The sequence below is a fragment of the Mytilus californianus genome, unplaced genomic scaffold (genome assembly GCF_021869535.1).
Source record: "Mytilus californianus isolate M0D057914Y unplaced genomic scaffold, xbMytCali1.0.p SCAF_12, whole genome shotgun sequence".
Taxonomy (NCBI): domain Eukaryota; kingdom Metazoa; phylum Mollusca; class Bivalvia; order Mytilida; family Mytilidae; genus Mytilus; species Mytilus californianus.
Genome location: NW_026262604.1, coordinates 51,644,593 through 51,670,608, shown reverse-complemented (window position 1 = coordinate 51,670,608; position 26,016 = coordinate 51,644,593). Strand labels below are relative to the sequence as shown.

Below are 26,016 nucleotides of genomic sequence, written 5' to 3'. Positions count from 1 at the left end.
TTTCCCAAAAAACAACTACTACTTGTTGGAAGCGATACACAACAAACCTCCTGCATTGGACAGTGGCATTTTACAATGGCCAGCCCGACAATCCAACCCCAAATGAATTATTTCTTAAATATTTTAAACCAATAGAAAACTTTCGAGTTTGTCCTTCACCGGAAAAAAGTCTTCAGTTATGCGCGCCTTTATGACGTCATTTACCAGATAGAGGGGTAGCCTGTATCCTTGCACTATTAACGTTCAGCAAGCGTCTTAGTGATCGTCATTGTGAAGGATAAACAAGTTGAAAATGTCAAAAATAGGCCCGGGGTAATTTAGCTTTTTGCTTAAATATTTTATAAGGTTGTTAATAGCCTTCATTTTTTAAGTTTGTTGCATTATTTACTGTTATATAACTGTCATATGTCATGTGGATAAAAAGCTCTTACAATTGTGAATAAGGAGATGTGGTATGATTGCTATTGGGACAACTCTTCACAAGACACCAAATGAAACAGAAATTAACAACTATATGTAACCGTACGGCCTTTAACAATGCGCAAAGCCCATACGATACAAAACAACGAATATATCATGACTCGTATAAGCTCTAATAGATATAAGAAAGCGAACGCGAAAGTAAGTATAGTACATGTACATATATGTATGTATATGTATATATACTACGAACCTACTCCACAGTTGACACTGACGTCTTCATCATGGTTACAATTGTTCTTAAACCAAGGTGTGCGATTACACTCAGATACATCATCTTCTTCTCCAGAGCAGTCTAGATCATCTATAATAATTGGACCATACCCGCCTCCAAAATGAGCCCTACTGTAGTATTCTATTGATCTGTAAAGCAATATAGCATACGCAAATATAAAGATCCTCAAATTTTGTCGTATTGATACACACCTTAAAAATATAAAAGATGAAATTTCATTGGCTGATGTTATATATACCAGAGCATATAGTAGAAAGTAGTGGCCAGATGCTTGTAAGCGAATCTTGGACATATGACCTGGATTCCAATCAGGTTGTTATGAAATAAACATTAAATTTCAATGAAAAAAATATTGAAATAAATATCACGATTGCAGTTGATTGGATTTAGAACGACTTCAACCATTAAGCAAAAATATGCAGACAACGCAAAGGTAAAGAAAAACGCCAAAAAGACAGACAAAAATAAAAAAAATATACCGAAAAACTTAAAGATTGAGCACCACATACACAACTCAGATCCAGAGATGAATTCAGTTGCTCTGGAAGGGATCTAAATGTGACGATACAAAATATAAAAAAATGTGTAAAGCCAAAGTGTTAAAAAGAATTTGTTTAAATATGTGTAATATTGTTTATGAGCTATTTTTTGTATTTGTATAAATGCTGAATGATACCTGTAATGAGCATTGTATAGTTGTTACTATCTGTGTAATTTATTCTCTTGTGAAGAGTTGTCTCATTGGCAATAATACCACATCTTCTTTTTTATATCGAACATCTTTGCAATGCGATCAACACTTGTTAGACTTTTATAAATATTGATTACCCATCAGTATCATTGTATCCCAACATTCTACACACAACTGTGGTATCATTTATGTCAAACATATCATCACATATTGTACCCCACTGGCCGTTGTATTCAATCTCTACTCGTCCTTCCCATGGAAACCTGCCTCCAACAAGTCTAATTGCTAAAACAATATGTCGATTTAGGTTTATATAAGTATCTTACAGTGAGCTAAAAATTACAATTGAAAGTGTAGGCTGAAATTGTGCGAGCAGAATGTTCTTACTCTTTTGGAAAACCTGAGCAGTCCCCCGACCCGGTTTTTTTGTGGGTTCGTGATGCTCAATTTTTAGTTTGTTATGTAGTGTTACGTGGGCTTGTTTGTCTTAAAACGTCGTTTGTTTTTTTTTACATGCCATCGACGGTTTTCATCTAACTTATGAGTAGAGAAGTAATGTACCCTTGGTAGCTTCAGTCGCATGTCCATAGTTCGGCACGCATTATTGTATTTTTTCACCGCCTGTTCCAATTACAAGACTTAAAATAGCAATTAGACTTCAACCATTTGTGATTAACGATATTTTTAAACATGGTGTTGAAGTAATTTCATATATCTATAAATACTTACATTAGATCTAGAATAAGACGAATGTGTTTGTCTGTATCAATACACATTATCACTACATCTCGATTAATTTGGGTCAAAAAGAAAAAGAAAAAAATATTGGCTTATTGGTTTCCTTCATATGATACTATATATATATTTCTCTAATTCTTCGTCAATTTATCCCTTTCTGCACTCATTGTATAAAAAAAATCAACGTGTGGTTCGTTTGATCTCAGTTCTTTATTGGTTAAAATCCGATTATGACGTTCAATTTTCTTGCTGTCCTCTGAATTTCCTATTGTGACGGCATGAAAAAAGGCGACCATAACTGATGACGTCACATAGAAAATAAACAAATTTTTACAGATCATTCGAAAAGAAGGAACAAATTTGCCTGCGTATTGTTTGAAAATCATTAGAGAAACAGATTCCACCATCAAATCTCGTGTAATACGATATTTAACCACTCTCGACAGTTAAATTTTAAATATTTAAAACGCTCGGCGAGCCTCGCGTTTTAAATTTTAAAATTTAACTGTCTCGAGTGAATAAATATCGTATCACACTCGATGCAGTGGTAAAATCTATATATATAGCTAATATGTCACAATGGAATCTGTGTTAGATAAATATAAAATTGAAATATCTGTGTGTATCTATTGTAAAAATTATATTACTTACGTGTAGATATGTTTGATGGAACTTCTGTTGTGGGACCTTGAACAAATAATTGAAAAAATTTAGATTCACTGTTAAAAAAACCTTTCGATTGAAGTACTAGTTGGAACACATTCATAGAGGTTTATCCATTTCTTTTTCCCGTTTCAAAGACATCGCCGAGGTGCGATTCTAAAATTGCTTTCCGAGTGAGGTTCTCTATGGTTGAATTTAACTCATGTTTATTTATCAAATACAAGAATGTAAAATAGCTGATCAGTCAGTGTTATATAACATGTGAACAAATAAATAAATAAGATACATAAATAAAGTATAGCCAAAAAGTTGCCCCAAGACTTCAACTGATGATTACAAGTTGTCTGGAAGGGAATACACTTCAATCGTGTCCATGTTTGACAATTTGAGCCTATAGTACAATGCAGTGTTTTTATAATCTAATCTTTAAATCCCCCATTAAGAAGTTCTATTTGGGTGATTGACACCACGATCCATCCCTCTGCATGATATTGTGCTATTTCCTCTTTTTCAGGGTATAATTACAGGAATTTTGGAGAATGGAGTCAAAGTGGATTTTTGTAATTCTGCCAAAATGCGGAAGTCTAAAAGAATAATATCGATTTTGGAATTATTTGTACATATCAAATTTGCTCTAATCCTTGATCAATTAAACCCCTTCATTTTTTTAAAAACTTTTATTAGGATTCATACATAGTTACTCGTATATCATCGGATTTATTCAATCTCGATAGTTGAATTATCGAATTTTAAAGTTCGATAATTAAACTAACTCTATTGAATAAGTTCAATAATTCACTAGCATGAATGTAAAAATCTATATGTATATTGACTAATCTTCTAGATCTGTTATTGAGGACCTCGTTCTCATATATAATTGTCATGATTCAAGTATATTATATATATTTTTTTTTCAAATTAAAACATTGCTGAATAATTTATTACTTTGAAACACTCAGCCCTATAAAATGACGACGAAACATTTATAAATAAGCAGTTATCAGTCGTTTTTAAGGGTTTGTTTTACCTTCTAAAGCGAAAAGGTAACGCAATTGGTCAATGACATGATTTTTGAGATAAAAATGAAGTACAGTATAAAATGTTATAATTACAGTTGCGAAACATTTGGAAACAATAATTTGGTGTTGAAATGTCTTTCAAACTATCGATTGGAAAATAGTCCGCAAACGAATTATTAAATTAATTAGTGTAAATATTTCGTACTTTTGAAATAGCGCTACTGAGGTATAATAATAAAGATTATCCCATATTTGATCATGTGTCAAAAAAAAAACATCCTTGAAAAGCTAGACTTACAACCGATGTGGACAATAAATCATTATAAAAAAAATTGAATGAACACATCTACGATGTAGATCAACATACGTTCGAATATCAGTAATGAAGAACCAGAATCAGAAAAAGCAACTGTGACCTTCCTGAAAAAATATTAAAGATTATCCTGGTTTACCGAAAAAAAGAGCGGATGTACGTGATGTAGAGATTGATGACCAATATGTTTTATTTAATATATGTTTTAAAGTTACTATAAACAGTCTCTTTTCTACATATACTTATGATTCACACCTGTATAAATGACCCAAACAAAATATAGTTCGTGGCGCAACTGAAAGATATTTGTGCTTAAATGAAATGCTGATTGGCGGTAAAGCAAAGCACCGACATATCCTTATTTTCTTATTAAATAAAAAGAACCAAAACTAGGTAATCACATAAAGATTGTGATCTTTAGTTTTCTATGTTGTGTCTTGTGTACTATTATTTGTCTTAAGAATTAATTGATTTTTTCCCGACCTTCTTAGAATGTACTATTAACTTACCATTATCATACCAAAATGCAGATATTCCATTCAAAAAGACGCAACTAATCTGTAAATCATTAAGAAATACTTAAGTACATAAGAACACACAATATCTATCCGAACATTGTCCAGTTTGAAGGTTTACTGCATACATGTTATACTATTTACTGGGTTTTTAATAACATGAATAAAGGCAACAGTAGTATATCGCTGTTCGAAATTCATAAATCGATATGAGCAACACGACATGTGGAGCAGGATCTGGTTACCCTTCCAGAGCATTTGAGATCACCCCCCAGTTTTTGGTGGGGTTCGTGTTGCTTAGTCTTTAGTTTTCGATGTTGTGTCCTGTGTACTATTATTTGTCTGTTTGTCTTTTTCTGTTTTAGCCATGGCGTTGTTAGTTTGTTTTCGATCTATTAGTTTGAATGTATCTCTGGTATCTTTTGACCCTCTTTTATCATGTTTATACTGAACTATACAAAACTATTCGCTTGTTCATCATAAAAGTTTTATTGGAACTATTTCATATTGGTCCGTAATGTTTTGTAATTATATTCATAATGATTAACACTGTTTAGCGTTTTAAAACCAATAACATGACTCGACTTTAAAATGTTAATGTTCATTTGTCATGCCATCTATATACATTGTATTTAACCTTATGTTACACATCAAAATGCGTGTGTGTTGTTTGCTAATAAAAAAAATATCAAATGTCATTGTTTTGCTTGCTTGCTTGCTTGCTTGTTTGATTGCTTGACTGCTTGATTGATTGATTGCTTGCTTGATTGATTGATTGATTGAGATATGCTCGGAAAAATGCATATTTAAAATGCAGTCCTACAACATATTTCAATAAGCTAGAGTGACCAAAATTCGTCAAAAAAGGGAAAAGAAACAAATAAATTTCAATATAAAAAGAGTCCGACATTTTTACATAAAATTAATATTAAGCATATTAATTCAATGTACAATTTTTACAGACGAATACCCGAATGCTTAAAGATTTTTTATTCAAAGTAAATACTCACAGAGACTAGAATTAAAAGCATTATATTCCTTTGAACAATTTCGGATAAATAGGGTCAACGAAATATCAGTTAATGACTTTTCCAAAAATCTCAGTATTGTCCTTATGGGGCACCAAAAGGGAAAAATTTGAAGGTTTGTTCTGTTTTTATTTTATCTATACGTTCAAACAAAAGTCATAAATAGATATAAAAGTATAATAGATATTTATATTAAATTTTGTTTATATAAACTTTCTCTTAAGTTGTGTTTTCTAAATGCAAACAAAAAAAGAATATCAATTTAACCTTATTACATTGAACTAATGATAAAACAAGTAGTGATTAAAAGTTGTGTTACTATGAGGGATAGCTATTTCCAAATAAAGATATTTATGCATAATCTTCACATTATCAAGTACTTCCCTCTTATTTTGCTTTATCTATCAATTTATTATAATAAGCGTAAAATTTTATATCAAGTGTTGATTTTATACAATACACAGAGATCTGCACATTAAAAATATTTACGAAGTTTTGCATCTGTTTTTGGTGGATTGTGTTTATATACACAGTTTATATAATCCAGAGGCTTTGACGCCAACAAACTAGTTGAAAACCGCCACATTCTACATGTGCCTGTTTCTAGTTAGGAGCCTGTAATTCAGTGGTTGTTTGTTGCTGTATATGATATTTGTTTTTCGTTCATTGTTTTGTAAATAATTCAGATCGTTAGCTGTCTTGTTTGAACTGTTATACATTTGTTACTTCGAGGCCTTTTATAGCTGACTATGCGGTATGGGTTTGCACATTGTTGAAGGCCGTACGGTGAACTATAGTTGTAAAGATAAGAGTTGTCTTATTGGCAATTTTACCACATTTTCTTATTTTTTATGTTCACAATGCCATGACGAAAAACGAAAAACGGCGAAAAGATAAAAAAAAAAACAGTACACAACATAATAAACTAAATACTGAGTTACACGAATCTCGCGAAAAGAGAGGGTGCTCTAAAGTGCTCTGTAAGAGTAAGCAAATTTTGCTCAACACGTGGGACAAGTCGTGTTGCTCATGTAAATACAAACCCGATGATGATTTTTATTCGGTAGGTCTAAATCAAGTAAAAGAGGACGGGATTGTTGTTACGACAATTGACACATAACCGTCGGTGTCTGTGAAACTGGTGTTCCATAACGGCCAACAAACTCGTAATGATGTCAGTAAAAATTTTGAATACTGAGCTACACGAACCCCGCAAAAAAGGTGGTGCTTCAAAGTGCTCCGGACGAGTAAGCAGATTTTACTCCACACGTGGGACCCGTGGTGTTGCTCATGTACGTACAAACCCGATGATAACTCTTATTCGGTAGGTCTAAATCGAGCAAATGAGGACGGGATTGTTGTTACGACAATTGACACATAACCGTCGGTGTCTGTGAAACTGGTGTTCCCTAACGGTCAACAAACTCGTAATGGTGTCCGTAAAACTTTTAAATGGATCAACATAGTTAATAAACTTTGTTTAAGTTTTCCTGTATTGATAATATAAAGCATCATTGTCTTTGGCTTATATCTATCTTTATGGCAAGAATACCACGTCTACTTACTTTTTATGTTCAATTTCTTTCTGAACATTTATTCTGTTTGACTTTTGATGTTGGATTCGGGATATATCTGACGTTTCTGTACATAGAAATAAGACAAGTATCTCTATTTCTCTGACATTTTCGTTACATTAAGCCACACCAATTTGATTAATAGTTCTTTGGATTTTCCCACTCCTGTTTTGGAGAAATTGACTTTTCAATAAAAAAAAAATAATTACCGCTTCCGCCAATTTTTGGGCCGAATGCCGCTCCAAAATTAGTTTATCCTTGACATTTTGTTTTCTCTTAGACGTTTTTCTCGTGCATATATTGCTCCGAGCGATTCAAACGCACGTGTGATAAATCGATTTGTAAATAAAAGGTCAAAAATCGGGATGCCAACATGAAGTTGTGTCAGATCATTGCAGAGGACACGTAGTTATTAAACACACAGTTATTTGAAATGCATTTCGTTTTACCTGTTCTAGGAGACAAAAATAAAAAAAATCTTTCGTTAGATGACCACGATCACATCAGTACGTGTTAGAACCATTGTCATCCCCGATCATTGTTTCAACAGACATAGTCCGAGATTACTCCGACGTCCAACAGCTGTTTGCCAGACAAGATGGGGGGGGGGGGGGGGGGGGGGCTGTTGCGGGGGCTGTTGTCCCACGGCCCGAGCTTGACTGGCAAAACAGCCGTTGGACGTCAGAGTAATCTCGGACTACAACAGACATTGGTATCTAGAGCTATCTGTCTTGGATGAAATTAATATTAAATTCACATGAATTTTTGAAAAAATGACAGATTTATCTTATTTTAATGAAAACTCCATATCCCCTTGTTAGTCTATTGACATGCAATCAGAACTCTTTAGTAAGGGAAAATTTAAGAGTTCCAACATACGAGACCAAAGTGGTGGTATTGGGATGGCCTGCTAATAATAATTAGGTATGTGTTATTGGTGCAACCACTTCCAGTTTGAAATACATTAATTGCAGGTTTCAGGGGCAAAAGGAAAAAGTATTTTGCTAAGTCAGAATATGCATGTGAATATGGTTAAATGTATTTTAAGGGAATAGATATAGGAAGATGTGGTATGAGTGCCAATGAGACAACTCTCCATCCAAGTAACAATTTATAAAAGTAAACCATTATAGGTCAAGGTACGGCCTTCAACACGGAGCCTTGGCTCACACCGAACAGCAAGCTATAAAGGGCCCCAAAAATTACTAGTGTAAAACCATTCAAACGGGAAAACCAGCGGTCTTATCTATATAAAAACGAGAAACGAGAAACACGTATGAACTACATAAACAGACGACAACTACTGTACATCAGATTCCTGACTTAGGACAGGTGCAAACATTTGCAGCGGGATTAAATGTTTTAATACATTGAGATCTGCATGCATAGCAATATAATTATCTTACTCAGGATGTTGTTGAAATATTCACCTCACTCACTATGTTGATCCTATTACTGATAAATAGTTCCAACTGGATGTCAAGCAGCCAATAAACAATCATTACCATATAATGAAAACAACTATATCAAAAGATATTTAATATTATTCATGGGCATTTTTTTGGAATACATACACATATTTTAATTGTATTCAACACATTTCATTTACCCAACTAACATAATTCCTCTTGCTAAACTGCATCTGATATGCTTCCTTAATATATACACATGTATGAATTTAAATGAAAATTCACGCAGTCAAAGCTTATTTGACGAAAATAATCAAAATTATACTAAACCAAAGCGAACCAAAAGGTTGGGTATGGTACAGACTGTACTACAGGCACAAATACATCAACTTAAATTATATACATAAGAGCATGTTTATCCTCCTTTTTATACGACCGCAAAAACATTTTGCGGTCGTATATTGGTATGACGTTGGCGTCTCGTCGTCGTAGTCGTCGTCGTCCTGCGTCGTCGTCCGAAGACACATTGGTTTTCGCACTCTAACTTTAGTTTAAGTGAATGGATCTCTATGAAATTTTACCATAAGGTTTAATACTACAAAAGGAAGGTTGGGATTGATTTTGGGGGTTATGGTACCAACAGTTAAGGAATTAGGGGCCAAAAAGTGGCCAAAAATAAGCATGTTTGTAACTTCCAGACATAACTTGTGTGTTAGTGTATGGATCTCTCTGACATTGTACCACAAGGTTCCATATCACAAAGGGAATGCTGGGATTGATTTTGGGGGTAATTGCCTCAAAATTTTAGGAATTAGGGGCCAAAAAAGGGGCAAAAAACAAGCATTTTTCTAGTTTCAAGATAATAACTTGTGTGTAAGTGTATGGATCTTTCTGAAATTGTACTACAAGGTTCCATATCACAAAGGAAAAGCTGGAATTGAGTTTGGGGGTAATTGCTCAAAACGTTTAGGAATAAGGGGCCAAAAAGAGGGCAAAAATAAGCATTTTTTTAGTTTCCAGACAATAACTTATGTTCAAGTGTATGGATCTCTCTGAAATTGTACTGCAAGGTACCATACCACAAGGGGAAGGCTGGGATTGATTTTGGGGGTAATTGCCTCAAAATTTTAGGAATTAGGGGCCAAAAAAGGGGCAAAAAAACAAGCATTTTTCTAGTTTCATGATAATAACTTGTGTGTTAGTGTATGGATTTTTATGAAATTGTAAAACAAGGTTCCATATCACAAAGGGAAAGCTGGGTTTGAGTTTGGGGGTTAATTGCCTTAAACGTATAGGAATTTGGGGCCAAAAAGGGGCCTAAAAACAAGCATTTTTCTAGTTTCCAGACAATAACTTGTGATCAAGTGTATGGATCTCTCTGAAATTGTACTGCAAGGTACCATACCACAAAGGGAAGGCTGGGATTGAGTTTGGGGGTGATGAATCATAAGGGGGTTCAAAAAATTTAGGGGAGGGATTTTTTTCTTCCTTTTTTTCCTTTTTTTTTCTTTAAAATTTTCTGTTTTAAATTGGTTATTTCTGATTTATATATAAAAGCAAATAATAATAATGATATGGTTTGAATAGGTAAATTAAAAAAATTTAAGTTCTGAGACCACATTCATTCTGTGTCAGAAACCTATGCTGTGTCAAATATTTAATCACAATCCAAATTCAGTGCTGTATCAAGCTTGAATGTTGTGTCCATACTTGCCCTAACTGTTCAGGGTTCGACCTCTGCGGTCGTATCAAGCTGCGCTCAGCGGAGCATTTTATTCTTTGAAGTAACCCAGTTTTAACATGTACAATCGCACAATTTAAAAAAAAATTATACCGCTAGCTCCACTTGTAGAGCACCCGTCTCAACAAAACTCATTTCAAGAAATAAATACAATCAAAAAAATTTCGCTCGCTCGCCCCATATTTTTTGGAGCTTTTGTCCGAAGAACTAAAAATCAAATTGGTGTGGCCTTATAATGAGAATGAGACAATTACCTCTATCTTTCTGAAGTTTTCTTTATATATAAATAAGACAATTACCTCTATCTCTCGGACTTTTTCGTTACATTGTAAAGAGATAATTATCTCGGTATCTGGGACGTTTTCTTTTACACAGATATAAGAAAATAACCTCTATCTCTCTGGCGTTTCTGTATATGGAAATGAGACATACCTCGACCTCCCTGACGTTTTATTTACATGGTAACGAGGCATCTACATTGTACATGCACTATTACTTAAATTGTAATGAGAAAATTATCTCGATCTCTGACTTTTCTTTACATTGTAATGAGGCAAATACTTCGTTTTCTCTGAAGTTAAAATAGTCATGAGGTAATTATCTCGATTTCTCTGACATTTCCCTTATATAGCAAATGGGCAATTACGGCCTTAAAAAGAGGCCATTGATACCAAAGGGTGAAGTAAAACTCATCAATGGAAGATAAACCGACAGAACCATGGGAAAATAAAACAAAAACGTCGAAACAAAGACTGTGTACAAACACTTCATAATAAACAAAAGACCAACAAGAACCCCATCAAAAACTGGGGATGATCTGTGGTGTCCCGGAATAGTAAGAAGACCCTGCTTCCCTTTTGGCATCCGTCGAGTTGCTCATATGGTAAGTATACTTTCGGTATTAAGTCTCATTGATTTTTTTGTTTTGTTTTCAATTTTAATGTTTGCAAAGAAAAATAAATGGTGTAAAAACAAATGAAAGTCACATTTCATGGAAGTAAAACAAAGAATTAGAAATGAAATGACAATTCTGTGTTTATTGGTTCACTGTAAAACCTAGGTTTTTCATACAAAGGTCTTTGCACCAAGGCAATATTTCAGTATAGTCACCTCCAAAAGTACTTAACGGATAAGAATTGTTTTAAACTTAAATAACTTTCCGAAAATCGTTGTAAATTTGCAACAATGTCTGTATTGGGCAATGCTTACTACAATTTATAGATAAAAGGAATTAAAGTTCGACTGACCTATTTACATTTAGTTGTATTAATGTTATGACTATATTGGTCAAACGTTTAATCATGACGATATTTTGTCATGATAAGACAACTATAGCAAAACCGATGAAAAAAAAAAAAAACAAACAAACAAACAAAAAAAAAAACAAAAAAAAAACAGGCAAATATTTTATTTGCCGATCACGGCGCCAAGAATAAATGGAATATTTACGTTCAACATTTTCCAACATAATAAAGAAAAAAATCAAAACAAAACAAAATAAAGAAAACATAGTGTAAGACAATTATTTTTTTTATTATTTAATTGATTCACATCAGATCGCAACTACATATTACAGTAAATGAAAAATGTAGTTGCGATAAGATGATAATTGTTTATTACTCTTGACCCTTCACTGGACAAATATATAGATCTAACGGAAAGCATACCTCGTAAACAGACACTAGGCCGATACAAGCAAAAAGAAACACGGACAAAACTTCATTTCAATTATCGATACAGGAAATATTTTCTCATTTTATTGTTAAGAATCCCATTTGGAACGATAATATTTCTCTGTTTGAAAATGTGCCCAACCTCAGTCACACTGTGTTGCCCTCGTACGTCCTTTTATTTCTCATAATGAAAATCGTATCGAAAAGGTCACATTGTAGATAGGAATGTTTATGTACTCAATGACAAGTTCATTATAAACCTAAATTTTCACGATAATAAATCACGTGTTTTTTGTGTTTTTTTTTTTTTTTTTTTTTTTTTTGTGTATTTAAGGTTTTTCACGATAAACATACAGCCTTCATCGCATCAATAAATTCTTTAACCGATTTGAATTTGGAGGCACAAGCCACCTTGATGGTTAGTTCTGCACACAGTGGGAAACACAAAAGTAGACTTTGATCGGAAACTGCAAACTGTTTCCCTCGCTATGAGTTTTGATTGATTGATTCTTGGTCCTTAAACGTCCAGTGGCAAATATTTCATACATATTGAGGACGACTATGAGTTTTGAGAGAGAAATCTTAATTACAACTTTTGTTTATTTCTGTATTTTATAATAAAAAAAACTCTAGAAGTCTTTTTCTTTTGTATACTTTTTTTGCCTATAACATTGATGTATAATACCTATCTACATTATTACAAAAGAAAACTTTTTTATATACCATTGCTTTGTTATATTTTAATCAAACCACGATGCCTTTCAAAATCAACAAAAGATGTCGATATATCACAAAGATACCTGTTTTTCTTAAAATGGTAAAATGTCAAACAAACTGATGTCAAGTTTTAATATGACAGAAACCATTTAACACAGTGAAAACATGTATAGCAAGGATACAAGGACATACATGTATGTGGTATGCGTCAATAAGACAGCAAACTTAACCAAAAGACATCTAGAGAGCAACCTACAGTTTTCAATATTTTACATATGTTTAAACATTATTTCAAGCTCTAAACGTCCTGGGTCTATAAAAGTTGTGAATTTTTTGTGCTGCGGTACGATAGTCAGGAAAGCTGTATGATAAACCCAGGAAAACATTGGAGATGATTACCCAAAATTTGCAATTTTGTTTATAAAATGTCCTAAACAACAATTGAAAGCGCAGAATTCTAAATGTCTTTTTTGTATATTTATGTAGATATGTTGACAATTTAAAAACAAATCAAAAGTATATTAATTTTGCACTTGATTAGTGTCATCTTCTTCAGGATTTTGATCTCGTGATTAAAACAAATTCATTTCAAACTGGTCAAATCTCATAGATGACCATAGATGTATTTGACTATCATATTAAGGATGTTCGCTCCTCTTGTTTTTGAATTTTTGCCAGATATTCGGAATCCTCTGATTTTATCCATGTAGTGCCATTAAAAAAAATTCCCCGCTAACCCCTACTTTTCTTTTCATAATTTTATTACATAATTATATTTAAAAAAAAACATGAAAAAATGCAATTAAATCCTTGTTATTTTTTCATAATTTTTGAAAGAAAAAGGGTGCCAATGTTTAATGTATGAAAAGCCTAGGAAGAATTATTTCCCGCCAAATTTTTCAATGGCTTATATCTCGAAAACAAGCACACGGACCCTTCATTTTTTTCTGCTTTTTTAGTTTCTTTATTTAAAAACTATTAATTTAAAACAGTCTTTTGAAAAGGTTGTTATTTTGAAATAGAGTAGCGAACATCCTTAAGATCTATTTTTTTGGTTGTTTAGCTCCAAACATAAGTGTCTGGCTTTTCAAATCTTAATGTTTGTGCGTTCCTTATGAAGGTGAAACAGAAATCGGACGCATGAACTTTATAGTTTTATTTTCTTTCATTATTAGTTGCAGTTAACCATGTCCTGGTTGTGAAATTTAATTGACGTTTTATTAATTATTTTTGTTAACTCTTCACGATTTTGTGAACGGAAAAAACTTATTTAAACAATAAATAAACAAAGCGGACAAAAGTTTTCTTATCATTTTCCAACAACAGGCAATGTCTTATCAGCTTCACAAATATACTGGAATTTCTTTTGACATTCTTCATCATTCCACCAATAACCAATGTATCCCCATAAAACAGTACAATGTTCTGTTCCTCCTGAAGGTTCACCGGAGGTCCAGTCGGTAAAATCAACTGTTTCACCACTTCTGGCCCATTTCCAAATATTTGTATGGTCTTGGTCCGATAAACCGATGAAAAAATTGTGTCTTGTTTGTTCTAGAAAAATAATGTATTGGATAATTGTTATTTTTTGTCATTGATATGTTTTGCTATAATTTCTAGCTACATGCATGACATGTGTTACTTGTGTTTAGTCTATGTCATTTAGCCAATCAAATTGATCTTCATAGACGGCTTTTGTCTAACTTTTCGGAATGTTCGCTTTTAATGCTCTTCAACTTCGTATTTAATTTACCTATCCAACTGTTTTGATTCGAGTGTCACTGACGATTCTGATGTAGACAAAACGCGCGTCTGACATACTAAATTATAGGCCAAGTGTCTTTGACTAGTTTTAACTGACAAACTAACAGTTTTGTATAATTAAGTTATTTCAAAAGTAATCATTATACGTCATATAGTTTGAAATTATAAGCAGTTATAATAATCTCAACTTTCCTGTATGAAATATTCCACACAGAAAGTACACGGAATATACTAGGAATATTGCATTGAATTCCTACCAGAAAAGAGTTATATTCTAGTCAGACAGTAGTAGGAATCCACACAGAAAATAGCCGAATTATCTAAATTAGCAGGAATTTCTTAGTAGTAATACCTATTGTATATTCCTACCTGGAATATGCAAATTAGCAGGAATAATTTGGCAGAAAAATAAAATTCCTACTAGAAAACCTGGTAGGAATTTTTCAAAATTCCACCCAGAAAATAATGTTCTAGTAGGAATCTAAAAATACACAAAATGTAAGTGTAGATTAACAAATACACAACTGGGTCAATCAATTAAGTTTGAATCTTAACTACAAAGAACAAAGGAAATGCATGGAATATATTCATTTTTAAAAAAAATGGACTTTTGAAATGTATGAGGAAACTGCAATATATGCAAGCTAGAAATTGTACATGTTCTTGTAGATTAGCAAACATGTTGCGAAGAGTTATGAACAAATGATGAGTAAAATTATGCACTATTGTTTAATTGATTACTCAATATATTTGGCAGACATATAACAAATTTCACTTAAAAATATTAAAATTACCTTCAGTCTACATGAGCCATATTTTCTAACATTCTATATTGTAGTTGTTTGAACCTTGCAGCACTGTGTTTCAACACAACTTTTCATTATTTCCCCCCCCCCCCCCCCCCCCCCCCCCCAACTTGGTTGCATTAAACACAGCAAAATGTGTGTCATTAGCAAACAGGAATCCAGTTTCAGATACTTAAAAAGATTCCAAATAGAAAGATTATCTGGTAGGAATATATTAATTCTGGTAGGAATCTTGTAGTAGGAAAAATGAATAATCTAATCATATTTTTTCCCACTAAAGATTTTCAAAACAGGAAAAAATCCATACAGCCTTTAAAAATTCCAGCTACAAATTAGGATTTTGCTAGCGGGAATATAAAAAAAATCCAGTCAGAATTTTGTTCATTTTCCCTGTCCGCCTACTTTCTATATATAATTTTTGATTCTAGGTAGATTCCTACTACATTCCTACTAGTTTCTAGGTGGAATCCTACTACTTATTTTGTACGGGTTTTGACAAACAAATCAAAGCTCACGCAGGACATTCACTAAATATTCCAGAATGATGCGATTAGCAAAATGCGTCCCTCATTAAACAAGACTTACCTACTTAAAAGCAGATGAATTTTTTATCAGAACATAAATATGTTCTACACACGTGGTTGTTAAATAATTGTAATCCCCTTTTGTTGGCATTTTTGCAGATCGGATATCTTTCTTGTCGATTGTACATGAAGAATCGCAAGACGAAAATGTATAACGAATAGGGAAAAATGGCCTAAAAAATAAAGAATGCAGACCCTCATATATAATAAGACACATCTGTCTAAGGGGAAGTAATAAAGGACAACAACTCAATAGTTGGTTATAAGGTTCTGTACTGTTGGTGATTGTAATTGGACGATGAGAGAATATCTTGTTTAAGGATTTACTTTAAATTCCGTCCATTGCAACCGTTTGATACATGTGCAACCAGATCATAATAATGAAATAATATTCAAATTTGAATTCGTCTCTTGTATACGATTCTTGATCTAAACATACTCATATTGAAATCCAGAGATTGCAGAAGAATGGACAAAAAGTGCAGAATATGGGACATAGACAATAAAGAATAGAGAATAATGGGCAACAAATGCAGAATAAAGAACATATTAAACAATAAATAATAGAGAATAATGGACATAAACTGCAGAATAATGGGCAAGGAGTGCAGAATAAAGGGTATATACTATAAATAATAGAGAATAATTGGGTGCATAAAATAAGGAATAGAAAATAATGGGGTGCAAAAATAAGGGATAGAGAATAATGGGGTGCAAAAATAAAAAGAATAAAGAGTAAATAATTGGTTGCACAATATAGAGAATAAAGAATTATGGAATGCATAATATAAAGAATAGAGAATAATGGGGTGCAAAATATTAAGAATAGAGAATAAATAAGTCTAAACAATTCAATAATAAAGAAATAAAGGACCCAATCCGGACCCAATGAAAGCGCTGGATCTTTGTCTTGTGTTTGTCTTGTGGGTATTGTGTCATGGTTTTGAAATGCGTTTTAACAGTTTTCTTTTGTCCACATCAATTTATTACGTCTTTTAAGAAGACGGACAGAAAACAGAAGTATAAATGCGAAGACGATGACGCTCTCATTCATAATTCGGTTTAATTTGCACTTACATATTAAAATGCATTTTAATAGTTTTGACAAACTAAGTTTGACCTTTCGTGTACTATTCTGTGTCTTTTAGACTATTCAACCGTTTCCGATTAACTAGGAACATGTCAAAGATGAGCGAAGGTATATCTGATCAAAATGAGAATGGAAACGGGGAAGGTGTCAAAGAGATAACAACCAGACCAAAGAGTAGCGAACAGCCAAAGACCATCAATGGGTCTTCAACACAGCGAGAAAATCCCGCACCCAGAGGCGGGCTTCAGCTGGCCCCTAAACATAAATATTTGCCAGAGGTTCCTGACTTGGGACAGGCGCAAAAATGAGGCGGGGTTAAACACGTTTTGTGAGATCTCAGCCCTCTCCTATACTTCTAGTCCGTGTAGAAGAAACACACAGCAATACGCACAACAAAACTCAGTTTAAAAGAAGTCCGAGTCCTATGTTAAAATAGGTAACAGAAGAGACTAGTAAGCAACATGGCAATGATAACATAAATTAACAAAGGGCTACTATTTGTAAAAATATTAGCGATTGTAGTGTATTTAGATAAGCGATTTTGAAGATTGCGACGTGTATACTCTTCACTAGAAACTAAATGACGTAGAAGTTAGCAACTACAGGTCATCGTACGACCTTCAGCAATGAGCAAAACATATACCACATAGCAATTTTGAAACCATCCCGATTTGACAAATGTAAAACCATTCAAACGAGAAAACTTAAGGCCTGGTTTGTGTACAAAACAATAAAAGATAAACAAATATGATATACAGCAAAAAACGACAACCACTGAATTACAGGTTCCTGCCTTGGTATACATTTCATTATTGATATAAAATTCATCAATTCTAAAAAGAGCACTTCTAAGAAATTGACTTTCTCATACATTGTCGTCATGTTCATCTTTTACTTTCCTTAGACAGGGACTCCGCTTGCTATACAGGGACCAGCTCACAAGATAGTTTAAGAATCGTAGACGGTTGATGAAAAATATCAATATAAAGACTTAGTGTACTATTTCAAATATTTCTCACCATCATGAAAAAGGTACTTGAGATTGAGAAAATGTTTTGCAAATTCATTTGTGTCAAAGTCTTTCAGTTCTGCTAATTGTGCTCCTAGGGATTTACAATGGCTCTGGAAATAAAAAGAAACATTGATGATAATGATGTTTGCAGTATGGAATTCGTAATTGAACTGTGAAGAACAGCCAAAGTAGCAGCCTCAAATTGAATTTGTTTGTGTCGTTCTTGGTATTTTTGGTCTTCTGTTTTGTGTTTTGAAATAAGAATGCAATGTATAATACTATCTATAGAAATATATATAAAAAAAAATCTTACTGAAGTTAAAAAAAAAAATTATCCTGCCTAGATTATACATGTGCATTGCCATACCAACCACTCCGCTTTCTCTTCAGGGGTTCAAATTAGCGGTGGTCCGAGGTCCGCGACCTTCCATTTTTGCAGTCGGACTCTCGTTTTGGTTACAAGCTACGCTCGACGGACTTTCGGTTTGAAAGAAAATAAAAATAATCTTTGCCGACCTTTTTAAACAAAAATTTCCAAACAATCTCAAAATTTATTTTCATCATTATTATTCATGACAGCGCTGTTCATTTTGTTCAACCGCTAGCTTTATACCGAAAATTGCCAACTAGTAATGTGTAAATCCGAGTAAAATCGTATCTGACTGACAAAACAACATTGAAAAACATGGGATGCCATAAAAACCGGAAATTAAGAAAATAACAAAAAAAGGAACCGATTCCGAGCGGATAAGGGTAATTCCGGGTTTGCCGATCAAATACAATGAAAAAATAATAATTCCAGGCAGTTGACAAAATACATCTATGATGATAAAATATAAACACTAGAATTGAAAACCAAAAGATATATTGAAAAGAAAGAAAAAGTAGGAAATATTTTTTTACAGAAACTCAAAATTACTTTTAGTTCATAAATTTTCATCTCAAAATCCAAAAAAATGTGACAGTAATTTTCTTTATCATTAATAAATATTGATATTACATGTAGATTTTTGTATAGTGTAAACGTATTACTTCAATTCCAAGAGGTAATGTCTTCTCAATTTTAAAGGACCAGTACAAATCTGGAAGTTTCTTATCTTATTTTCACAGAGGAACTAATGCATTATAATAGTGCAACTAGATATGATACACTTAAACCAGAGACATATATACACATGTATATACGTCTCTGCTTAAAGAGCTTTGAATTTGAACTGTTTTATAAAAAGGTTTAAGTACTAAGTAGTAATAAATTACCAATAGTTGAGACAAGACACCCACCCATGGTGACACCCTCCTCAATAACAAAAAAAATGATTATCTGAATTTATAATATACAAGACAATTACAATTGTTATTAAATATTTTATACAACAGTGACTTTGACAATGAAACAAGTTGACCTAACACCAACAGCACATTAATTTTGTTACTTGTATCTTACTATGTTAGGAAATATTTCAAGTAAAAATAGGACCTGGAATTTAGGTTGTGGACCTTTCAGTTTGGAGTGTCAAAGGTCCTGGACCTTCCAGTACCAAATGTTAATTTGAACCCCTGCTCTTTGCACTTAGTTCCATATTATTGTCTGTTTGGGTTACTCACCTTATTTTGTCAATATAACGGAACTATAAACAAATGTCATACAACCGGGAGGTTTAGCTAGCTATAAACCCCGTTCAACCCACCATTTTCTTCGGAAAATTTCTGTACCAAGTCAGGATGATGACAGTTGTTTTCTATTCGTTCGGTTGGTTGATATAGTCAAACGTTTGATTTTGTTAGGTCTAATGAACTTCCCATTTTTTAATTTACCTTGGAGTTCGGTATTTTTGTTTTTACTTTGTTTTCAAAGGTTAAATGGTTTTATCCGTTTGTGGTAAAAGTGGGCAGCTGAGGTATTAAATATCCAACCCTTTTCATATATTTTGAAAAACAAAAGTACATACCTAAATATAATATATTTTTTGACAAAAAATATACTTATAGCTATCATGATCACGCTATTTGACAGAGTTATAAATAGTTTTGACAATTATCTGTTGCATTTACGAGAGTGGTTTTCGTGACATCTGTGAACAAATAGTGTTCTATACTTAATATGACTTAATCAGCAACCTTGTCATATGTTTCATCTTAATTTCTCGACCTTATGGTAATGGTGACCTATTCGAGCAGCTCTTCCCTACCCTACTACCCATTACATAGTAATAACCTATGTGTGGTCATATGTTATGATAACTTTTGTAAACGTCGGTGCTACCATATGCTAAAATGACTTTAATATACATCGATCTACGCCAGCTTGTTTTTACGTGTCTTCGTTAGCTATGAGTAAGCCAAAAAAAAAAAACTCTAATTCAGTGATTGTCGTTTGTTGCTGTTTTTTAACATAAATCAGGCCGTTGGTTTACCCGTTTGAATTGTTCTACATTTGTCGAAATATTTCGGGGCCTTTTAAAGCTGACTATGCGGTATGGGTTTTGCTCATTGTTGAAGACCGTACGGTGACCTATATATATAGTTGTTAACTTCTACGTCATTTGGTCTCTGGTGGAGAGTTGTGTCATTAGCAATCATCTTCTGATTTGTATATATTAAAAAGATTTTAATACCTTTGCATCACCCCAAGATTTCTGATCTTCTGAGAACAGAAAGCATTTGTCTTTGAAAGATTCCCACCCATTTTGACAGCCATTGGCACCACTCGCTGAAATAAAACAAACCATATAATATATAAAAAAAAAATAGTTGGTGATTTTTCACAGCCTCCTATACATTATATAGCTGTAGCACGCAGTTGCACAAACATGTGCCAAAAACATCACTCGCAAGCCATGAGGATATATTTTCTAAAAAAATGAAGCTCTAGGTCAGCGGAATGATGACAGTTGTAAATTACTTCAACGGAAACTATAAAAAGATTTGCTATTAATTTCAATTTTCAATAGACATAAATAAAAGAAAAAGAGAACAAAAGCGGTCATTGATGAGATGATTGGATAAAATGGAGTAATTATACGGATATGTAGTTCAGGTAATCTATATTGTACCCATACTCTAGTTTGATATTATCACAAATATATAAGCAACGTTTTTTCCAGAATAATATATATAGAATATACATATTCACAGTCCTTTCCAATTGGGAATCGAGACATTATTGATTAATGTTCGTTGCTTTTTGGCAACACAATCGGAGCTTGGATTTTTTTAAGCAGACAAGTCTTCTTCTTCTTTCAGTAACTTCCTCCTGTGGTTAGGAGCACATCAATTTCTTGATTATACACAATGGGCTTATATTACACGGACTTATACAGCTAAAATCACTTTGTTATTTCCCAGTATAAAACGCAATTGCATATATTAAAATACGATGGGCTTATTGTACACGGACGATATTAAAAGTTATTCACTTTGATACTTCGTTAAAAATAGTCTAAAATCTAAAATGACACTGATTCACTTTATGACATTAGTAAAACCGTGGTCTGACACTATTAAATATGTCTCTATATTCTAAAAGGCATCAGCTACCACAAGTTCATCCTTATAATATAGCTTTATTTGATTAATACTAATTTACGACAGTTTAAAATATGACCGGGAATGCATGACGACTTACGTTAAGGTTGTTGTCTTGTTGACATATATATCCGACATCTCCTCTTATATAATCATACTTATCTTCTACGTTTACTAATTACAATTATACATACCTGTTTTAGCAAGATAAACAAAACAAATCATCGGCAAAAGATACCGACCCATTTGACGTTCACCTATCATTGTACACAAATAGCGATGACAAATTAAACTTCTATGAGAATGCAAAATGTTCTACATATTGAACCGGTGTGACTTATCTTCAGGGTGACAAGGAGGTCATTATTTTTAACGCTTCTGGAGTTTGAAACCGAAATCAATAAATATTCCTTGTAGGTAGAATGTTGGATAGAACTTGTCCTCAAACTTCGAAAAAAAAAACAGAAATATAAACCGTTTTATATCATTTGCGGATACGGAATATTTTTTATTGCAATACATCTGTTCAATGACATAATTTTTCCTTTTCGTGACTATGAGGTCATTGAGATGTATTTTGTCGTATTTGACCCAATATTTTTAATTATTGGAGACAGTGTTATTGTCCTCGATAGATTACCGGTATTTCTGGATTTTATGAAATTTGTCTCCATTTACATGTAGAGCTCATTGAACAACAGATGAATATCGAAAAATAAATACCGGTATGTATCATTTATAAATCCAGAGATACAAATTCCATTAAAAATGTTTGCACCAGATCAAGGAATGTCACACAGTTTAAAATACAAGTAAACATTGCCTTAAATATACATGTTTCTCTTTGAATGGTGATTCTTTGAAAGCTGAACATCTTATTTTGCTTGGATATGAAATGTCACTGCAGCTATAACCATTTCTTAATCCATATCAATGCATATGGCAAATCTTACAATAACCATGTTTATGCAGGGTTTTTTTTCTAGCCGGTAACTGTGAACTTCTAGGATTTTATTGTCCGTAATTGTGCAGGGTTTTCTTGTCAGTAAATATGCAGATTTTTAATTTATTGTCCGTAATTGTGCAGGTTTTTTTTGGCCACTTAGTCGAGTGTGACGTCAAGTATCAATAGCGAAATGTATTTGGAACAACCACGTTTTGAGGTAGAAGTCTGAAAATGAAATTTCTATGGCATTTCAAAAGGTGTTCCTACGCCCGGTACATCCTCTCATTGTAGCTTAAAAACCAACCTTGCCCCAACCTTCGGATTTTTAACAATATAGTACAGATGTCAGGTTTTTTAATTTTTTTGTAAAGCAGAAAAAAATGCATGCATTAGAATATTAATCTTATGGTTGCATCTGGAGTGCCCCTCATTTTAAATTATTGGCCATTCGCATATAGAAATAAGGAGGTGTGGTCTGATTGTCAATGAGATAACTATTGACCAGAGACCAAAGACCAAATGACGAGTGTGTCACGGTAATAAATGTATACAAATGGCACACATGTGAAAATTAGATTTGAAAAGGGACAGCTATTTCACAAGCAAACAAACACAAGCTGTAAATTATGAAAGCAAAAGCATGGGGACACATTCTATTGCATTACACAGCACGAACAACGAACCCTTAAATGAAAACCAAAAAAAAACGATATATTACGATTGTAAATAAGACAACTTCGTGTATCCACCAGAGACAAACGGGGAATTAAAGAGGTTTTCAAAAAGAGCTTTTCCTGTACTGGTTTCATAGTATGTTGTGTTAACTCTACATATGAAGATTAAAACTATGGGACTAAATAAATGGAAGAACACAATCTGATTAAAATTCAGACCTATATTAACTCGCGTGGTCGTACATGAACATAATTAGATTATGAAGAACTATAATCCGAATATTAGTGTCGGTGGAAACACCTCTTTTAGTTGCTGATACCATAATTAGTGTCAAACGAACTAGATTTATTGGGATTTTGTCTATACAAATGGCGTAAACTCGTTCTTTTTTAAATTCCAACAAGAAATATTAAAGTCACTTGAATTAAACATTATGTAAAGAAGTTTATATATATTTTCGTATTTATGTGTCTATCTAATCTTCGTCAATTAAATACATCATAACATCCAAAACAGTAATATCTTTTGACATATATAGTTAATTTATACTCCACTGTTACATGTAATACAAACTTGTATACATCGATCGTGGAAAACAAGATTTAAAGTATGGGCAGAATCAATTTGCGCAAATTACAGCTTTGAAAAGGTATCAATTGCGCCAATCTCTATTTTTCTGATGGTATTAATTGTGCAAATAAATGGAATCAAATTGCGCCACATTTACCTGTATATTTTTTACCTATATCATACATGTAACATGTACTATAATAAATCAGAGATGTGTGGTGGGAGTTCATAACTAAACATGGCCATTACAGTTATCTGTTGAACTTTATTCATACGACAATGAACAGTTAATTGCATTCTTTTGGGCAAGCACGTAACAACAGTCAATATATCGACACCGACAGTTTTCTAAAGCTTTGCAGCGTACAGGTTGCACACTGTGAGGCTGAATATAGCAGATTGATGAGAACGACGATTCGTTAACGTGCTAGTGCATGAACCATCGTTAGTGAGACAAATTTTCCTGAAATTTTCTTTGGTAATATATGATTACATAACTATAGTTATGGTACATATTGTAATATTATATTTTGTCATCCTGTTTTGCAAACTTTTGTAATTTAATCTGTTTACATATAGCTGTTCATTAACTCTCTTAATAGAGGAAAGTGTAGCAGGAGCAATTCTGCTGGAGATTCGGGGATGCAGACCAAAAGCTTGTTCTAGTTTGTGAACTGATTTAAACGGAGACAATGGATGCCAAATGTAAAAGCGCTATATAAATATCTAAATGAATGAAACCAAAAACATTGAAAACAATATATAATTTATTCAACAAGTACAACGTTTATCTTGAAGTCCAAATGTAAAGAAATGGAGCTTTCAATGACTTCAATTTTACCCGAATTAAGAAGGCATATGACAGATACACTTATCCTACAGTTAAGTCGTGTTGTGCTATGCTATTTACAGATGAATCTTGTACAGTTATTTTGAGTGGGAAATTAAATCATATACATGGAAATAATACCCAGAAACTAGAAAGACAGATTTTGAGAACAGCATGCAAACAAAGAGCAACTGATATGTTATCTGAGCGACCTTCTAAAATAATTAATTCAGAGCTCTTCAAAATTGACGAAGAACATTTAGAAAAGAAAAATTTGAAAACTGACGGTCCCAAGCCCGGATAAAGGAGGAGGGAAGTCAATCATTTAGTTGAGATTATATATGTATATATATATATAGTATAAGTAAAAATAAATACATTCATTAAATTGGCGCAATTAGATGATTTTTTATTGGCACAAATGATACCTGTAGTTTTTAAAATGGAGTGGCGCAGAAGTAGCATTAGCGCAAATAAGTTGTGCCGCAAATGAGTTCATTTTTGGCGCAAAAAGATATCGCGCGAATGTATTCTATGTTAATGATACAGCATCCCAGCAACATAATGCCATCTAAATGAGTTTTTTGCCTGGTAGGTTGGTCTTAAAAATCTAAGGATACTTGTGACAGGATTGTTTCCCTTGACTAGTAGATACGTAGTTAGGCGTAAGCGGTTTCGATAGAGAAGTATTTCTTTGACTCAGTCGGTTAGAGCTCAGACTTTGAACACAGAGGCCCGGGGTTCGAGTCCCGGAGGAAGCAATGTGATTTTGTAATCATGAATTATGTATGATCTTCGATTATACAATATTTACATTTCCATTTAAAGTGTCCTGTTCTTAAAGATACAAGATCTCAACATCTGTCTAATTTAAATTCTAAATTAAAAAAATTTTTAAGTTATCTGATTAATGAAATTTGTTTGGATTCTTTCATCTGAAGATTTGTTTGTTACTTCAAACTTATCTAAATTATTGCACTCCCTTTTTGAAGAACGAAAGAAACTCTTAGAAAATATCAATGTTGTTTGAAAAAATTGAAAAAAATAATAATAAAATCGATCAGGAGTTGTCTCCCATAGGCCTAGGGCTATAAATTGATTAAGAAATGTAATTTCTCCAGGTCACAGTGGCTTCCAAAATAACTTAATGTTTTGTCAATAACATGGTTTATAATTATGTTACTTTGTTTTAATGTGTATACATGTTTTTGTTTAATTGTACTTTAATCATTCTGATCATTCTAATCATTTACTGTGCTTTATTTTGTAACTCATTTGATTGTATAGCTCAAATTTTGGGCACCATGATAGGTTGATAAAATTATCTTATCTTATCAACAAACAAACAAACGGAAAATAGAGTATTACGGCAACAGAGAAACATCGACCAACACTTGGTCATCTCAGCATCTTGTAAAT

The 26,016-nt window shown here is 32.9% G+C and overlaps 1 protein-coding gene across 1 annotated transcript; it reads right to left on the bottom strand.

Annotated features, from left to right (window-relative positions):
• Positions 1 to 12,365: 12,365 nt before the first annotated feature.
• On the bottom strand, positions 12,366 to 21,881 carry LOC127721973 (perlucin-like protein). Its single transcript, XM_052228823.1, has 4 exons — positions 21,772 to 21,881; positions 20,668 to 20,762; positions 18,060 to 18,162; positions 12,366 to 14,350 (listed from the first exon to the last, which is right to left on the bottom strand). The coding sequence occupies exons 1-4, from the start codon at positions 21,839 to 21,841 to the stop codon at positions 14,106 to 14,108; spliced, it is 513 nt and encodes a 170-aa protein (XP_052084783.1). The 5' UTR covers positions 21,842 to 21,881; the 3' UTR covers positions 12,366 to 14,105.
• Positions 21,882 to 26,016: the final 4,135 nt, after the last annotated feature.

Bases quoted from the DNA above. Each gene is read 5' to 3' on its own strand.
- LOC127721973 (XM_052228823.1), bottom strand. From the start codon at position 21,841: ATGATAGGTGAACGTCAAATGGGTCGGTATCTTTTGCCGATGATTTGT. The intron at 20,763-21,771 runs GTATGTATAATT...GTTTTATTTCAG, and splicing joins TGTTTATCTTGCTAAAACAG to CGAGTGGTGCCAATGGCTGT. The intron at 18,163-20,667 runs GTATTAAAATCT...TTTTATTTCCAG, and splicing joins AATCTTGGGGTGATGCAAAG to AGCCATTGTAAATCCCTAGG.